Source organism: Aulostomus chinensis, chromosome 13 (genome assembly GCF_037954235.1).
Source record: "Aulostomus chinensis isolate RoL2024-O1b breed Wild chromosome 13, RoL_Achi_v1.0, whole genome shotgun sequence".
Taxonomy (NCBI): Eukaryota; Metazoa; Chordata; class Actinopteri; order Syngnathiformes; family Aulostomidae; genus Aulostomus; species Aulostomus chinensis.
This window is the reverse complement of record NC_141332.1, coordinates 26,997,086-27,016,713: the sequence shown is the minus strand read 5'-3', so window position 1 is coordinate 27,016,713 and position 19,628 is coordinate 26,997,086. Positions and strand designations below refer to the sequence as shown.

Here is a 19,628-nt window from a genome sequence, read left to right as displayed (position 1 = left end):
CAGAATAATGCAGCCTTTTTTTCTGTTATGTAACAGCAATTTCTAAAACATCTGCCTTCTGACTGCCTAGACGGCCCACTTTTATTCGAAAAACAACATCTTTTCACCGGTGAAATGCATCATTTTCAGAACAGCCGTGTTTGCGTTTAAGAAGTTTCTCCATCATGACTATCAGGACTAACACAGCCGTGTTCATCACAGGCTTTCACGTCGCTCACATGCTGCCTTTGTGTGTTTTTGATTCATTATGTTGTCAGATGATTGATAAGTCATCAGTTTGCTGTAAAAAGAAGAAGCTGTGCAATCCTTCATTGTGTTGCGCGGCTGCTGGGGAGGCTCTTCTGGGTTGGAGTGTGAGTTCATCTGCAGGCTGCTGCTGCCCTCCAGTGTTTCCTCCACCTGCAGCAGCAGTTTGTGGACTTAGGCGCTCAACTGAGGGGTTTTACTCACCCCTGAAGTGGCACAGCACACCTGCTGGGAAGAGAGACAAAGCTGAAATGAAGACGTGACGAAAAGATGTGAACAGAGACAGAGAGAAACGTCCAGGTTTGCAAACACAACACAAACATACCCACTTTTACCATCAGGAACCAGTTTTTTACAACACAAATTGCTCGCCAGCGTTAATGTTGGTGTCCAACATGGTGAATGAAACTGGCTGAGACCTGAAAAACACAACAAAACCTCTGTTTACATCACGACTCTGGCTAGTCAACGTTGCTGTTTCATGCTTCCCATCATCGCAGTGTGAAAACCTCCAGCTGGCCTCTGTGTGTGTGTGTGTGTGTGTGTGTGTGTGTGTGTGTGTGTGTGTGTGTGTCCTCCACCAGCAAGTGTGAATTTTACCTAAATAATCAATAAGCACTGCTTGAGCTGAAGAAAGAGTTTTCAAGGCTGTAGAGCAAAACACAGCTCAAAAAAGGAGCCTACGGCAAGTCTGGGGGCTAAAAACCCAATCAGCGCTTCAACACAGTGGGAGTGTAAAACTTCTGCAGTACAAAACGGTGCACTGAGGTGTTAAATATGATGCTTCACAGCGCCGTTCATAATTGATGTGCAAGCAAGTGGTGAAAAACACACCCGATTTTCCAGGACCCACACGGACCATCGTAGGACACCCGGCACCTTGTTGGTGACCTCATAAAACACAACTCTTGAGAGACGGCAGGCATCGCTCCTGGGTAAGATGCGTAAATTCTTTTTTTTTAGGGGGGGGTGAATTTACTTCATTTATTTTTCATGTTTCCTGGGTAAATATGTGAAAAGCTGAAAGTTCCACTCACTGATGAGGATTCTCAATTTGCCGCCCTGCAGAAAAACGCGTATCCGTGTAAATGAAACTTGACTTTTTATTGTTAATGCAAGCAGAAGTTTTATCTGCTGGAAGTTAAATGATATTCTAGCTCCTTCATCATCGAGGTGACAGCAGCAAAATTAACCACCTGTTGTGTTTATGGTTTCTTTACATATTTCCACAGAGGCCCCCCCCCCGGGAGTCCCTCTCTGGCCCAAACACCCTCACAGTTCAGCCTGAAATGAGTTTACACTCCTGTTGTATTATTGGAGGTTACAAATAAAACACTAGTGCTGTTTTAATCAAGTTTTTATTGGATTTTTGCTTCCTCTCACATTCTGGTGGCACATTTAATAGCAAGCGGCGCATTAGCAGCGTCCAGATCTATGTCCTGCCACGGGCCCACTGGAAGAAAACTGTTTGTTTTGCTGTTTCTGTTTCTCAGTAAATCTGCAAATGGCCCCATTTGTCTTTTAAATTAATATCTTCTCTGCAGGCTGCGATCACTTCAGACCCTCTGAAGTTACCCGATAGAGGAGAAGCAGCTCGCCGGAGGAGAAGCGGTTCAGTTAAAGCATCTGAAGGTCTGCAGAGAAGAACAGAACCCCGATGTAGCGAGTGCAGGACAGGAGGATGAGAAATCCATCGCGTTCATCCCTAGGAGAAGGAAAAGAGATCCGGCAGCTCACGTCTTCACTCGGTGTGGCACAAACAACCCATCCAGCTGTTTTACACACAGTTTAATTCCAATAAATTTCTAAATTTCACTAAATATTTTGTGGGAAAGTTGGTGCATTGAAAACATGAATGCTAATAATGACAAGAAAACTGATTCAGTGAATAAACGAATCCACTGTAGATCAACCATCAATCCACCATCGTTCCATCATTCCACTGTAGATCAACCATCAATCCACCATCGTTCCATCATTCCACTGTCAATCAGCCATCAATCCACCATCGTTCCATCATTCCACTGTAGATCAACCATCAATCCACCATCGTTCCATCATTCCACTGTCAATCAGCCATCAATCCACCATCGTTCCATCATTCCACTGTAGATCAACCATCAATCCACCATCGTTCCATCATTCCACTGTCAATCAGCCATCAATCCACCATCGTTCCATCATTCCACTGTCAATCAGCCATCAATCCACCATCGTTCCATCATTCCACTGTAGATCAACCATCAATCCACCATCGTTCCATCATTCCACTGTCAATCAGCCATCAATCCACCATCGTTCCATCATTCCACTGTCAATCAACCATCAATCTGCCATCATTCCTCTGTCAATCAACCATCAATCTGCCATCATTCCTCTGTCAATCAACCATCAATCTGCCATCATTCCATCATTCCACTGTCAGCCATCAATCTGCCATCATTCCACCATCATTCCTCTGTCAATCAACCATCAATCTGCCATCATTCCACTGTCAAACAGCCATCAATCTGCCATCATTCCACTGTCAGTCAACCATCAATCTGCCATCGTTCCACCATCATTCCATCATTCCACTGTCAGCCATCAATCTGCCATCATTCCACCATCATTCCTCTGTCAATCAACCATCAATCTGCCATCATTCCACCATCATTCCTCTGTCAATCAACCATCAATCTGCCATCATTCCACCATCATTCCTCTGTCAATCAACCATCAATCTGCCATCATTCCACCATCATTCCTCTGTCAATCAACCATCAATCTGCCATCATTCCACCATCATTCCTCTGTCAATCAACCATCAATCTGCCATCATTCCTCTGTCAATCAACCATCAATCTGCCATCATTCCACCATCATTCCTCTGTCAATCAACCATCAATCTGCCATCATTCCTCTGTCAATCAACCATCAATCTGCCATCATTCCACCATCATTCCACTGTCGATCAACCATCAATCTGCCATCATTCCACCATCATTCCACTGTCGATCAACCATCAATCTGCCATCATTCCACCATCATTCCTCTGTCAATCAACCATCAATCTGCCATCATTCCACCATCATTCCACTGTCGATCAACCATCAATCTGCCATCATTCCACCATCATTCCACTGTCGATCAACCATCAATCTGCCATCATTCCACCATCATTCCTCTGTCAATCAACCATCAATCTGCCATCATTCCACCATCATTCCTCTGTCAATCAACCATCAATCTGCCATCATTCCACCATCATTCCACTGTCGATCAACCATCAATCTGCCATCATTCCACTGTCGATCAACCATCAATCTGCCATCATTCCACTGTCAATCAACCATCAATCTGCCATCATTCCACCATCATTCCTCTGTCAATCAGCCATCAATCTGCCATCATTCCACTGTCGATCAACCATCAATCTGCCATTGTTCCACCATCATTCCACAATTCCAGTTGAAGCCTTTTGACCCAGAACTGAAGACAAAGAAGAGCACAACAGCATTATTGTTAATCTGTTGTTACCTGATGTTGCCACTAAGCGGGGCTGTTGTGTAACCTTTCAGAGATCTCTGACCTGCTGAGTGTAACCGTGACTATTAAACACCAGATGGCGCTCCAGGCACACAGACCTTCTCAGGGCGTTGCGCTTTGAACTAGAGATTCACACAATGGGAGCGTTGATACACTTTAAAGCACAAACCGTAAAATTAAATTTTCTAAGTAAGTTCAGAATGGCAGTTTACAGGTTCCACTTCAAATGACATAAAAGCGTCTCTCTTTCAGATTTACATTCATTTTATTGAAAAAGATACAAAATTTTTCAATGAAGATGTGTTTTACAGAAGTTTTCATAAACCTAAAGACTATTTACAAAGTGCTGCTTTCCTCTTTGTATCAAACGAGGATGAGATGAATGGAAGGTAAAGCAATAACTTAAATGTGTAATTCATCAGTTTATAGAAATACACCTGAAGGTGAATTTCTGTAGAGGGAAAGTCCAGTTGGAGCTGCTCGAACTGTCAATAAACACCTTTTCTCAGCCGTTTCCAGCTGTTGTTGTTTAGTCTCGAGGAAAAATAAAAAGACAAAGCCACATTGTCTTGAGGCCGCTGGCTGGCGTTCTGCTGGCTGAAAACCATATCACACCAGAGTTTACTGCATCCTGACTCACGCAACGATTCTGTCCGAGCAGCACAACAACTCCAAAACACGGCAGAGACGATTGACTCATTTTCAGGTGGGAGGACATTTAAACACAGATTCATCATTAGAGCTGAATTCTCGACATTCCTGCCCGGTCCCGTCCTTCACTTCCTATTTACCTCCAGATCCTTTTTCAGGCTAAACAGTCTGAAGCTACATTCAAATTCACTCCAACTTCTTTCTCCGTCTACACATTAGCTACGAACGTTAGCTACAGGTGCTCAGCTCATATTGAAAGCAAGCTAATGTTAGCTTTTGTTCTTTATCCTTTGGAACACGGAGCAATTATTTACATTGGAGCAGATATTTCTTTTCAACTTGCCTCTATATGTTTTAAGATATCTTCTTGACCATTTCAACCTGTTGGAATGAATAAACACTTTTTTTAGAGCTGTTTACGTTAGCTTCTCATCAAAAGCAAGCTAATGTTAGCGGTCATAAACAAAGGCCACTTGCTTGAATTTTTTTCTCTTCCAGAAATTCAACCAATCCCGTTATCTCTGTTTATGCCTGTTAGCTGCTAATCTTAGCAACCTTTCTAGCCTGTAGCTTTCAGTATGAGCTGACGCTGTTCTTTGAGAATTTTCATCCCACGACACCAAACTCGCACGCTCTCAGCTTCGCGACACTTATTCACTTCCTGTACGCCGACACAGGAGGCAGCCTGTAACTCTCCGTGTCACGGCTGCCATGTTTTTTCCATCAGTGACATCACCGTTTACCCTCCGGTACTTCCCCCACAGTAACAGATTAGTAGTGGCATTTATTTTATTTTTTTTTACAGTTGCAGTCATCTAAAGTCCACCGTTCTCCTCCAGCACAGAACCGGAACCGCCCTGCTGCACCCATCAGACCTCCATTGGTTTTCCAGTGTTCAGGTAACACATGTTACACTCAGTAAAGTCCTGGGGGCGGAGTCAGACCTGGACGCTTATCAGCGCTCCCAGAGTTCCTCGCTGCATTGCCTGCAGCAGGCGTGGTGCCTTCCAAGCCCAGTGAGCGCCGGTACGCCGCCGAGAGACGGTACAGGACATCAGGTCGAGGGCCGGGATGGGCGTCGGCCTTCTGTGTCATCAGCATCTCAAACAGTGTGCTGACCTCCGACAGCAGGGTCCCGCCCAGCTGGATGTCCTTCTCGGGAGTTTTACCTGGGGGGAGAAAGAGGAACAGGAGAAGAAGAAGAAGAAGAAGAAGAAGAAGAAGAAGAAGAAGAAGAAGAAGAAGAAGAAGAAGAGGCCCAATGAAATGCTTCCTACTTTTATTCACACTTGAGTCGTTTAATACTTTTACCAATTAAAATGAAAAGTGATGATGATGATGGCAGCCAAAGTCGCTTCATTAGGGTTATAATCTTTATTGACAAATATAATCTTTACTGATAGATAGACAATCTTGATTGATAGATAAATGATCTTTACTGAGAGAGAGCATATGAATGAACATCAGTATTTATACATCTGTAAATATGGATTAACATTCAGGTGTCAGCCGACTCTCATGATCAAATTCTGATCAACAACATCAAAGATCATTAACTGAGTAACGAACTTCGGACGTCCATAAAGGGAAGCAAAGCTTCAATCACTTTAGGTCGTTGAACGGAACTGTGTAGTTTTAACTTACCGAAGGTGGAGAAGGAGGAGGAGTCGAGGCCGTCCCGCGGCAGGCCCTCACTATCCGGGGATGGAGGCCCGTTGGGGACGAAGACGTTGTCATGGTAATCACCGGAGAGCGGGAGGGAGAGTCTGGCTATCCAGGCCGGGTCCTTGGCGTCTGAGAAGACGTCGTCTGCAGGAGGACAAAGAGAACCGCGTTAGTTTATCAGAGCGGCTGCTGAACCGTTGTCTGAGGTCCCAGACCAGGATTTGCTGCTTCTGTCCAGGGTCTTTTATTGCGAACTGGAAATCTTTGGGTTTTGGACCTTGGACCCAGGGAGCTGAGACCCACACTACTTAGCTTAGCACACTGAATGGAGGTGGATGGGAAGTGTTAGCATACAGGACCTCCATGGAGGACAGACGTGAGTGTCTGTGTCCTCTCGTCATCGTCTCAGGCTCAGTCAGCGTTTCTCATTTTGAAATCCGTTCTTCCTCCCGAGCGTCTCTGAGCACCTGACAGGTTTTTCCTCTGGATATTTCAGGACTGCAGGCGATGACACATCGTGTGTCTTCCTCGCCGTCAGTCCCGGTCTGAGCGCTGGACCTGAACCAGGCAGGAAGACCAGGGGGAAACATCCAAGTGGTTTTATCTGCCTGCTGTCAACATGATTTCCTGCCATCCATGTCGTCCTGCACACAACTGACCCTGAACGACGACACACAAGCACGGCGTTTAATGGATCCTGATGTCTGTGGTTTATCCTCTTCACTTCCTGTTTATCGCATCACTTGATTTCCTCTCAGCTGGAGGGTCGCTTCTAATTTGATCTCAACACCAGGACAGACGGGTCTCCTCGCGCTGCTGGGCTCAACTCTTGGAGGTTTGGCACCTGAAATACCTGTTAGCCCCCGACTGAGAGTCTGATCAGGAACAGGCTGAGTAGGAGACGAGGGATGTGGGAAAACTGCTACTGGTATTGATCACTTTGACCCGGTGCCTTCGGGCTAAACGGACCAGAGTCCCTCTGCTGTCTGACCAACCTGGTTTGAGTTTGATTTGCAGTATTTTTATTAACACAACAGCTCCTGTGTTTAAATGGGATTTTATAAAAACACAATTTTTTCCATGTGTCCTTTTAACTCCTAAAAGTTACACACATGCACAATTTTTACTTACAACACTGAGAAGCGTCGGACTGATCTGCTGCTGAGGAGCTTTGGTCTCCATCAGCTAACCACAACCAGATGCAGGGCATTGGCTGAGCAGCACACACACACACACACACACACACACACACACACACACACACACACACACACACACTAGACCGCCCACAGAGCTGTTAACCCCCGTCCTTGGTTACACCACAGATCCCCTGAAGGCATCACGTTTCACCTGAGATTAAAACTCGGCCGACGTTCCTCTGATTAACCCGTAAAACAAAGCCTCTCGTCTTCGGACCTCCACAGAGAAACGCTGTCATCTTCAAAGCCTGTTATCTCCTCATCCGGGCCAGGAAGCTTCGGCTTGGCCCACAAACACCAACGGTGCCGGAAATACTCGCCAGAACACGTTTATTGATTCAGTTACTGAAAATAGAGACCAACAAATCCACTACTTCCTCAGACTGGAGCCACGAAAACTACAGTGGCCTGCTGTTGTGTTTTTAGCCGATTTTAGGTTCTAAATTATTCCCTCAGTGTTTCCACCCTGAATGTCCATGACACTGGTCTGAATCGCTCGTTTCCAGAGAACGCCTTTAACCACCATTAGGCCTGCAGCAACGTCATGCAGGAGAACTAGAAGGAACGTTCTCCAAGAGCCTGTTAAATCACGTCCCGCGACCTGAGAGGAGCTGAACATCATGACCATCCTAGAACGTTCCCCCAGTGTCAGCAGATGATGTTCTCCACTAGCTGTGATAATGGAGGAACTCTCCAGGTTCCGTCTCCAGGTCTGAGTGATTCATCAAAGCAGGAAGAAGACGAAACAATCACAGGTAAGAAAAGTAAGAGGAACGCGCACGTGCGCGCACACACACACACACACACACACACAGGTGCAAGTTACAACCATGCTAGCGCTGCAGGCTGGGGGTGAGTCAGCGTCCCACACAACTCAATTCCATCTCCCTTGTTTTGTTCACCCCTCCATCAAGTGAAGCTCCGGCATCATCATCAGTAAACCCCCCCCCCCCCCCCTCCCCCCCACTGGCCCTGAGGCTTGGACTACCACAATAGCAGGAAGACACTGTTTAACACACACACACACACACACACACACACCTACGGTAGAGGCAGAGTGAGAGCTGGCCTACATACCTTGCAGGAATTCCCCCTGAAACAATGACCTGTACGAATCTTTGAAGTTTAGCTGCTGGAACCTGCGAGCCGAGAACGCAGCTCAGCTCAGAAACACAGACAAGAATGAAAACTAAGGACAACGAACCAACATGCTCACCTGTGCTAGCAGTGCTGCACTGGCTAATAGACGCTAACGCTAACAGTCTTCCTGAACCATTTCTATATAACATAACATTGGGCGCGTACGGGGGGATGTTGGACCAGCCAGTGTGTTATTTCCGGCTTCATTCCTGTTTTCTACATTTGGCCATTGTCCGTATGTTTTGCAGGGGTCAAAGTTCATCTGCTTTTGTCCTGTCAAATCAAAGAGATTCAGCAGGAGGTCACGTCTGAGCCCAGTTAGCAGCAGAGTAGAAGCAGCATCACACGCCCGTTATACTGCAGGTCCTGGGTACGGCCCGTTCATCACCACCAGCCAGTGTGTGTGTGTGTGTGTGTGTGTGTGTGTGTGTACCAGAGTTGTTGAGCAGGTTGTTGAGGCCCTCCTCCAGCTGTGGGTCGATGGGTGAGTCTCTTCCAGCTTCCCAGTCCACGTCTCCAGCCTCGCTCTCACCGTGTCCACTGTCTTTGGTGCTCTGCCAATCAGGACAGTCCTGGCCGGCGTACCTACCGGAACACACATGGTCCCGTCACAAATACCACCACCACCACACGTTCCACCACGTGATAAAGAGGATCAGCGATCAAATTTTTCAACGTCTCTTCACCACTGAAGTCAAACTGGCCTCAAATTTTTGGACAAAACACAAAACCATCGTCACCTCTTTGCTTTTGGAGGGAAAAAAAATGAAGTTTGTCAAGTGTTAATGTGACGGTGCAGAATCTCAGAGTAAAGCAGGCTCCTGCCTTTCATCGCCACGCACACAGAGTGTGCATTTACACAGGTAGCATTTCTGGCTCACCATTAATAAAACATGGACTTTCCCGTCAGGTAGAAACCCGACACAACAGGAGGCCAAAGATATGCAGGCAGAGGTTTGGAGGAGATCAACGGTGATAAACGCCAGAAAGTTCAGGCGTTATCCATTGATGACCCCCCCGCCCACACCCCCACTCACACCCACACACACACACACACATATTTATGAGTTCACTTTTATCTTCCTCGCACTTCCTGTCTGAGCCTGCCTGCATGCGCACACACACCCATACTGCTGATACACATGATATATATACATACTGTATATATATCATGTGTATATATACATATATATATACATATATATGTGTGTGTATATATATATATATATATGTATGTAAATGGATATATATATATATATATATACCCACATCAACACACACACACACACACACACTCCCTGTGAGTGTGTACCAGCAGTGTGTGTGTGTGTGTGTGTGTGTGTGTGTGTGTGTGTGTGTGTGTGTGTGTGTGTGTGTGTGAGTGTGCAGACAGGCTCAGACAGGAAGTGCGAGGCAGATAACACTGAGCTCACAGGCGAGTCGGTCGCGTGGTGGATTCGTGAGCTGATGATTGAGGTGATGATGCGACTGATGTCAGCTGAGATCATCGCATCTGTTCGCCCTTCGAGTTGCAGCATGAAATCTTGACGCGTCATTTGTGATGGGAAGACTTTTATGTTCGGCGGCTGGGAAGTTCAAGTCACCGTCACGCGGCCAAACACAGAGGAAAGTTACCAAACTCAACGACCAAAAGTTGAGTTGTGGTTATTGTGTGTATCGCTGTTGTGTTGTGTGTCTTACAGTCAAGGTTTTTCTCCACCCAACAGATCCCCTTTGTGTTTTCCAGAATTCCTACAAATGAACTTATTCCTACAAGTGTGTGTGTGTGTGTGTGTGTTGCTAGTGTATTTGTGTTGTAGCAATGTGTATCCAGGAGGTGTCAGATCTAATCTCATTGCCGCCGCGATGTTTGTGAATCATTTCGAGCTGCTGTAACCTGCCCGTGCGCATGCACGCGCGCGCACACACACACACACACACACATTCACACACACACACACACACACACACACACTCATCCACAGGTTGGGATATTTCCTGTTTACGTGTTGATGTTATTTCGGTCGCAGCAGGTCATTGGGTCACAAACACAGAGGATGGCGCTTACCAGACACGCCGGCTACGAGTCACCGCAGCACTGCAAAGGAGGAATTTTGAGGAAGGCTCGTTAAAGTTTGACCTGTTAAATGTCAGTCTGTGCTAACGACGCGTCATCAAGACGACCCGTAATGATGCCCACACTCAGAACCCGATACTGCGATTGAGGCAGTTTAAAGACTTCATCTAAAACAACTGCAGCACTCTGGAACGCGCATACCAGATGCCTGCTCCGTGTTTGAGTCTCCGGGTCTGAACCGGTTAACGAAGCAAACACAAGGTTCCGAGCGCGAGTCCTCAGGCCCACTGTTCCGTCAGCTGCTTCCAGCTACGAGAGGTGATTGCTGGGATGCAGCTTCCACTGCAGCTGGTGAATAATTTAGAGGACAAGTTGCCTGTAAGCGAAGGTCAGCTCACTCTTCACTTCAGCTTCTGTGTAAATGAAACTGGTCTCTGAAACAATGGAGCTGTGAAACCATTTAGCTGCTCCGGTTCTGGAGAAAACACCTGCAAGTCCGCATGGGGGGCTGTGCTGCTATCAGAGGCAACCCTGCACGACAGTCACCAGACGGCCTGACGGTGGCTGACAGCTCACTGCGATGTTTATTTTCCCTCCTGCATTCATTCTTTATGACTCCAGAATGTGGAAAGAGCCAGCCATGTATTTTAGCTTGAAGCTAACGGAGACTGACGCCTCTGAGGTGAAGTATCATCATGATAGAAAAAAACCCTGTAAAACACTCCTGGTCAAAGAGAGCGACTCTCATAGACGTCTCTGATGCCTCCCAGTCTCCGTCACATGGAGAGAAACGTCTTTCTAAGAGACGATGACATTAATTTGTACTTTTAAGGTCAAATGAAATTACACATTCACAACTTATCCACGTGAGAGGGGGAACAACTCTTTCAGAACAAGTGAAATATTTCCAGTCAATTTAGTTAAACTCAACTGCATTCATTCTAAGATGTAATTATTCTTTAAGACGTTTTAGGAACCCACTTGAAGTGTTCTCATCATATCACCATGGTGCCATGCGGCTCCATTTCATAGCACATGAGCCCGGCTTTGTTGTGGTTGCGTCTGTACTTCAGAGCAGGAGGAAGAGGAGGAGGAGGAGGAGGAGCGTGACTGACCTGCCGGTACGATGAGAATATTTGTTGCCCCGGAAGTTGGGCCGAGGCTGCAGCTGACCCTGGCGGAGGAGAGAGAGGAGCTGGGAGATCTGCTGCAGGGAGGAAGAGGAAGGATGAAGAGAGAGAAATAGAAAAACGATCAGAACCGTGACCTGATGACCTTCGGAGAAACTGTTCTGTTGCTTTCCCAGTTAGCAGGGAATGTAGCTAGCAGCGGCTAAAGTTCCCGACATGTCTTAAGAAAAAGCTTTTTTTTAAATCAGAAGTTTAAAGAATATTTCATGTGTGTTGATCTTTTTCAAATAAATTCCAGCGCTGCTGGTTCTGCTGGTTCTGTTGGTTCTGCTGGCTCTCAGGTAGAAGGTGAATAAACATTTTTCTCTCCTGTGTTTTGTTTTACAGTGTGAGAACCAGCTGGCTGCGTCCGTCTCACTGTTTAGGACGTTCTGCTGACAGGACTGTTGAAATAGCGGATACACACCACAGAGGAAAAACACACACACACACACACACACACATTCTGCAGAAGATTCATGTGTGTGTATGTGTGTGTGCGCTCAGACGATATATGACTTTGCTTTAGCATGACATTTGTGTGTTTGTGCACGTGCGCGCTGCTGCCGCCGCCACAGGAAATGGCCTCTACGTAAAAGCCTATTCTTCTCTGGCTGATTTCCTTCCAGGATGGCCTCTGAAATATGGACGAGTGGAGGGTGTGTGTGTGTGTGTGTGTGTGTGTGTGTGTGTGTGTGTGTGTTGAACATTAACCCCCCCCCCCCTTCCTCTGCAACCTCCAGGGAGGAGAGGAACGTCTGAGTCCCTCACTGTGCCAACTGGGCTGACAGGAGAAGAGGGGGATGCTGGGTAAAAAAGAAAAAAGCCTTCTTCCTCTCGTTAATGTGACTCACGTGAGGATGATAGAAGTGGGCGAGCTCTTTGTTCTCTGACCTGACGGGCGTTGGCAGCGACTTTCGCCCTCAATGACGCCATTTCAGACTCTGGTTTGTGGTCAAGACCCCTGCTGATGGCATCACTGCTCCGTCTAAAAGTTTTCTTAGATCATTTTTTTAGTTTTGGTAATTCTGAAGATGTGACTTGGCTTCAGTACGTCTGACTTGTGTTCGGTGAAACCCACAGAACTCATAAAAATACTCCTTTTTGGTGGATAAAATGGTTCTGAAAATATCTAGAACACATCTTTTTGTACTTTTGTATTTTTCTGACATTCTCACGTATTCGTGTACTTTTGTCAAAAGTTTTTCGCTTTCGAATTTGTCCTTCTTCATCCAGCCCTTTGCTCAATAATCCTTTGATTTTACGTCTTTACGTTTACTTTTCGTGTACTTTTACTTTGGCTGATTACCGATTGTACAGCTGGATGAAGAAGTTGTGGCTTAAACTGGACGAGGACCTGAAGACTTTGTGAAGTTTTGTTTTTGTACAGTTCTGCTGTTGTTAGCCATCAGTCTTTATTAGCTTCAGGCTAAATATACTGTGTGTGGCTGGCTCTTCCTGCATTCTGAAGCCAGAGAGATGGGAGGGAAAAAGCCTCAAGACACCGATTAGTGAATACTTGAGAGGTAAAATACTCCATTTGGGTGGAGTTTCACTTCATAATACAACATTTATTTTACAAAGTGAGCAACCTTGAGGTTTTCAGGTTCATGAAGCAACTTTCTGCTGGATTCTGGTCACTGAGAGGTGCCGACAACAGGAGAAACCTTGCGAATGTGCTGAAACTACCTTTGTGGTTGGTGGGGAAACCTGAGGACCGCGTCCCCCTGTGGTCCATCACCCTGCTCTGGTCTCAGATGCCGTTTTTGGTCTGTTTGTCTTCCCTCCTGCAGCAGCTCGCCTCAGTAAAAGTGTTTTTTTTTATGGGGGGGGGGGGGGGGTCATTTGTAAGTGCCAAAGTGGCGTCTTGGCTTACACCGCAAACACATCACAGCTCACTACAGCAGACCCCTCACCCTCCCCCAGACCCCCCCCCACCCCACCCGGCCCCCTCCTCCCCCACTGGTTCCAATATGAATCCGATATGTGATATCCAGTAAAAAGGCCCGCCAGAGTTTCTCCAGGCGGATTACAGCTGGTGACACATGAGCACCTGAATAAACGTGCTGCTTTTTAGTCCCAGAGTCATCCGTCATCTTGTTACACACACGCACGCACACACACACACACACACACACACACAACTCCAGCCTGCAGGCTAACTCATCATACGGGAGGCTGTTGGGAAAATGTAAGGAATTTGTGTGTGTGTGTGTGTGTGTTAGTGTGAGACTCTCTAATGGACTTCACTTCAGATTAATCTCCAAGCTTGGGGGGGGGGGGGGGGGGGGCACTTAATTACTGCAGCGTTAACTGTAAGCACATGTTGAAGTGAATGTGATCACACGTTTTGAGATGGAAGTAAATGATGTTTAAATTAGCCCGTTAGCTGAAACGTTAGCTGACACGTTAGCGCTACAGGAGGTAACGTAAATAAGACGACGATGGAAAGCGGTGGTGCAGATTTAGAGGTTCAGTTGAGATAAAAGGGTACATTTAGTCAATGTGTCATGAAACTTGAGTTTGATTTCATTCTCCTGGGAGCTGTGGTTCTAAACTGGTGGGTTAGGGCCCGGTCGTGGGTTACAAAGTCATTTCACAGTGTTGATCATTTGGAAAAAAAAATTTGAAGGAGAAGGTCTACACCAAATTTCTGACCCTGCACTTTTAAGTAGCATGTATATCAGGATGTATTTAAATGTAGAGACGTGTTTTTCCGGTGATGCAGTACACATCCAGTCGAGTCGAGCATCACTGGAAGACCAAGTTACGTTTTAGCAAGTTTGAATATTTGTTTTTTTTTTTCTTACATTAAAGACAAACATGCATGAAGGCTGCAATATTTGGGATTGAGTCAGGTTTTATTTTAGAAATTTGAGTTGAATTTTTGCATTGCATTTTTGAGTGTGTGAATAAAATGCGGACATAACATAAATGTGTTCATACATACATGTGATGCACAGCAACACACACACACACACACATAAAATTAAATATCAGCTACTGGCCAAATCAGTAGGAAAAAAAAAGAAAATTGGAGAAAAAAATTGTGCTTATCCAATTTGTAAATAATAACTCAGCTATACTATATTAATGATTGGACTAATATGTGAGCAGTAAGAAAAAAAATAATGAACTAAATAAAAGGGTTCTAAAATAAAAACTTTTAAGAAGTGCCAGTCGTTTGGTTTTGGAACACTAATAAGCTCCAGGGAAGACTGCTGAAGAGAGACACCTGGACTCACCTGCACCTCTGGAGAAGCTGAGGAAAGCTCAATGGAGTCTGCAAACGCCGCCATGGACAATCGGACAAGGTTCCGAAGCATCTGCCGGTGTTCTGCATCGTGCCCTCCTCGTCCCTCCGAGGTCTTCGGCCTCCTGAGAGTTGCCTGGGATGATGAAGATGCCGTCTCCAGCCCTTCAGCTTCAGGCTGGTTCTGGCGCTTCAGTGTGCTGGAATGTGATGCAGAAGAGGACGACGAAGTGTTTCTGGATTTCCGAAGGGTTCGGTATGATGTTGCCGGTGTCAGAGGCAAAGTGCCGTCAAGTTCGATGTTTCCGGGTTTGCGGAGGGTTCTGCTGTGGTGGGTGACAGGTTGAGAGGCATCGCCTTCAAGGTGTGATTGGGAATGGAAGCTTGAGTTCATTAAGTTGTACTGTCTTTCAGTTTGTTGGTCCTCTGACATCACTGGAGGTGGAGCCAATGGCTGATTCTCGCCGTCATCCTCGGGAGGATCTTCTTTTCGCCCCCTGATAACAGGAATAAGTTGAATATCAGACTTCCTTATATTCTTCTGTGGCCGCCGCGGGTGGCGGGTGTAGGTCGACTCAGCCTGTCTGCAGTTGTATGCCCGATTGTCCCTTTTCTCAGGGCGGCAGAATGTTGTCACCAGCGCAATGGCCAGCAGCAACAGCAGGCATGTAGCACCCAAGCAAATCGCCATCATCATTGTGAAGCTGAGCTGTCCGCGGTTACCAGGTGATGAGTTCTTCAGATGATCTTTGAGGTTGATGAAGGTCACCTCCAGCATTGCCTTGCTGGCCAGGCTTGGGGTGCCCATGTCAGATACCGAAATATGCAAGGCTATAGTTTTCCCTATAAGCTCAGTTGCATTGGTGGTGTTGACGTAAAGCTGGCCTGTAGCCAGGTCCAACCAGAAGAGTCCTGAAGGGTTTCCGTCAGTAATGCGGTACTGGAGCTGCCCATTCAAACCTGAATCTGGATCTTCAGCCTTTATGGTGGATGCAAGGAATCCATTTCTGGCAGAGTGACTGATTGGCAAACTAGTAGATCCCTCTTCTATTTCATTGCCCAGCTCAGTCACAATCTCCCCCTTGTCCGCATTGACAGGTACGCTTAATGAAGCCACGCCTTTTCGAGGTGTGGGCTCCTTGATGACTGGGTAGTTGTCGTTCACATCCTGGATGTCAATCTGCACGGTTGCGGTGGTTGTAAGAGGGGGATGACCCTGGTCAACAGCCTCCACAATGAATGAGTAGGTTTGGGATTCTTCGTAGTCCAGAGGATGCTGGACACTTATGATGCCGCTGGTTGGGTGGATGGAGAAAGGTTGCGTGGGGGTCTTCAGTTCACTGGAGTTGTGAATAAAGTAGGAGACTCTGCCACTGAGCTCCAGGTCAACGTCATGGGCTTCCACTTTGAGGGCGTGATAGCCTGCCACGTTATTCTCCTTGAATGAAGCTTTATAGAGGGATGAGGAGAACACCGGGGCGTTGTCATTTTCATCCTGAACATTAACAAGCAGGTATTTAGTGCAGGACAGAGGCGGGTCTCCATGATCTTGTGCCAGGATGGTGATGTTGTACTGCATGGTTTTCTCTCGATCCAGGCTGCCACTGGTTACGATCATGTAATTGTTACCGCTGTCACCATGGATCTTTTTAAGGCGGAAAGGACCGGATCCTTCCTCCATATGAGCACTCACTTTGCCATTATCTCCTGAATCTGCATCAGAGACCATCACCAGGGCCAGGAAAGTGTCCACGGGTGCCCCCTCCAGTACAGTCGCTACAAGTGGGTTGGGAGGGGTCCAGGTTATGTGGATCCTTGGTGCATTATCGTTAACATCTCTTAGCTTGACATGTAGCTTGCAGTGGGAGGGGATGGCGTTGGGTCCGCGATCACGGGCTTGTATGATCACCTCGTAAGAGGAATGAGCCTCATAGTCCAGAGGGGCTCTGAGACTCACAGCTCCTGTTTGTGAATCCACAAAAAAAAGCCTCTGAACTTCAGGACGAGTGTGTTTACTGAGTGAATATTCCACTTCCCCATTGGCACCCTGGTCTGGGTCAGTGGCCTTGAGGTTGATAATGGTTGTCCCTTGTATGGTATCCTCTGGTAGCTCCACAGTGGGGGTGCTGTCCTCAAATGTGGGGCTATTATCATTTGAGTCCTGAATATTAACACGCACTAAAGTGCTGCCGGACCTGGGCGGGTTCCCTTTATCCCACGCCACTAAGGTAAGATCGAAGGAGGCCTGAACTTCCCGGTCCAGTTCTTTAATGACCACCAGTTCCGCCTGTTTTGTCCCACCTAGAGTAGCTGTCACATCCAGAGCGAAGTGTTGGTTGACAGATAGCGAGTAGGTCTGAAGTCCATTTGGCCCCGCATCCGGATCCACAGCACGATCCAAAGGGATTCTCATTCTGAGGCTGGCTGTCTCTGAGATCTCCACTTCTTGTAGAGCACTGGGGAAGGTTGGACTGTGGTCATTCAGGTCCATCACCTCCACATGAACCCGCAAGCAGTTCACGGCACCACTTTTCCTGTAGAGGACGCTGAAGGCCACCTCGCACAGGTCGGACCCCCGGCACAGTTCCTCCCTGTCCAACCGGCCCTGGGTGGTAACAATTCCATCTCTGGTGCTGACAGAGAAGGGAAGGGCTTTTCCGTGCTCCACAACCTGGAAATTCTCTAGAGCGCCACCTTCGTCCCTCTGCCAGAGGTCGTCCACCAGACGGCCGACCCGAGTTCCCACAGGCTGCTCTTCCCAAACCCGGTACCGGATAGTTATCGATGATGGTTCAGAGGAGCGAGCCTCCGAGGCGAGACTCAGAAGCAGAAGCAGAGCCAGCACCATAATGATGTGAGACAATAATAGACTTCTGTCCACAGCTAAACAGACATTTCTACAAAAAAAGACACCAAAGTTTCATTTAAAGTCACATTAAAACTTATTTTTCATGTAGAAAAGAAGGGGAAAATATCTTCTTTCTTACAAATTTTCTTCTAGCCCACACAACACAAAGCAAATTTAAGCCACTGTCTAGATAAGTATTGTTAATTCTTAATAAAATATTATTTTAAGTTGATCCTTATAAAAACAGGTATCCACGTCAAGAGACAGTTATGGCATCCCATAGTTAAGACATCACGGCGTCTGCTGTCGGTACTCACTCATGCAGCTGCTGGCGTCCGACCTCTCACTTCATCCTCCTCAACTCAGCAAAGTTTTGCTACAACTGAGGAAGTTTGGATGTGGGTTTCCACATGCGAGCTGAGCGCCAGCCAATCTGAGCAGAGGAGGACGGCCATATGCAAATAAATCCAGAACCAATACAAAGAAAATCCCCCCTGCCCTCAGGAAACTCTGGAGTGCTTTTAAAGAAACACGACACCGCCGCTCCTGTCACTTAAAGCTTTTTCTCCCCCTTTCTGTCTGCACAAACTCATCACAACCTGCAGTCTGGGCCCTTAAATCATTTGGAAAAATGCGTGTTGAGTTCAATAGCAGAGGGAGTAGAGGGCACACCAGGACATACATCTAAACACCATCTGACGGCTGGAACACAAACACAGACAGAAAGATTGAGGTTGTCATCGTAAATGTGACAACAGTTTCAGAGCCATCAGTAACTCATGTGAGGGCAGGCGCGACCGCTGAGGTGTAAAAACACATCTCTGATGTCTCAGGGGCGACCAGCACCACAGGCTTCATCTCTCTCGGTCCGTGGCGTCGTTTTTGGCAGGTTGAAAAAGAAAGAGAGGGAAAAATTCTCAGGAGCTGCAGCCAGCGATGAAACCCACGCTCAGGATGGGGAAGGCTGTCTTTAAGTGATACATTCCAGCTTCTCCAAAATATAATTAGGAAGCGTTGGTCTGCAACCGCCGGCCGCCACGGTCACAACATTTCTGCGAGTTCATTTCTGTCATTCCTCTTCAATTAAATGTTTTTGAGTGAAAAGAGTTGCGAGCGCTTTGTGTTCAGTAATGACATTACAGTGAAGAAGGAGGGAGAAGTCAGGCACAGGAACTCTATTGAATTATTTTTTTATTGTTTGGGCACAAGAAACTGGCACATTTTTGGAATGTTTCTCAACATTTTTCTCTTTACTTGGATGTGATTGTGCCAGGCTTTGAGGCACGACGCGGCTTGTGACTCCTTAAGTGGAACGAATGATGATTTGGTTTAAGTTGACGGATGAAAGGAGCACAAAGGAGTTTTCTTTCCTTTTCCAGATTTTTAAAAGTTCCTGAATAGTTGGATCCTGTACGCGACGGTGACGGATCGTGGGATTCGCCCTCGATCTGCAGCGGCAGATTGTTTCATTTCAGTTCTACGCTCTTATTTCAGCCCAGTCGTTCATGCTTGTGAGAAATGTTGGCGTTGCGAATGAAAGCTACATCTCCCCAAACATGTCTGAAGCTCAAGAGCAGCAGGCTTTCCTGTGACATCAGAAATAACCCTGCCACGCACACGGACCTGCGTGTGGGCAAGTGAGGATATCAGTCAGCACATTCGTTCTGAGGATCATCCCAATCCAGGCCCCCCGACTCACTGGGCTGCTGACCTCTAAGGTGAGCCGACGAGGGTGTTCTCTGGTGGAGACCCTGAAAGAATGTCCTGGAATCCAAACCAGATGACACGCTAATTAAAGACGGACCACTTTATAGTGGCAAGTCATGACGTCCCTGAGAAAAAAATTCCAGTA

General features: G+C 46.8%; 1 protein-coding gene across 2 annotated transcripts; it reads right to left on the bottom strand.

Moving 5' to 3' along the window:
- Window positions 1-3,765: 3,765 nt before the first annotated feature.
- pcdh12 (protocadherin 12) lies at window positions 3,766-18,159 on the bottom strand. 2 transcript variants are annotated; one of them, XM_086222363.1, is made up of 6 exons: window positions 18,094-18,159; window positions 14,921-17,825; window positions 11,622-11,713; window positions 8,863-9,014; window positions 6,070-6,234; window positions 3,766-5,594 (listed from the first exon to the last, which is right to left on the bottom strand). In XM_086222363.1, exons 2-6 carry the CDS (start codon window positions 17,774-17,776, stop codon window positions 5,341-5,343), a joined length of 3,519 nt encoding a protein of 1,172 aa, XP_086078489.1. In that variant the 5' UTR covers window positions 17,777-17,825; window positions 18,094-18,159; the 3' UTR covers window positions 3,766-5,340. The 2 variants fall into 2 exon arrangements, with proteins under 2 accessions (XP_086078489.1, XP_086078490.1); XM_086222364.1 differs by having other exon boundaries at window positions 11,622-11,710.
- Window positions 18,160-19,628: the final 1,469 nt, after the last annotated feature.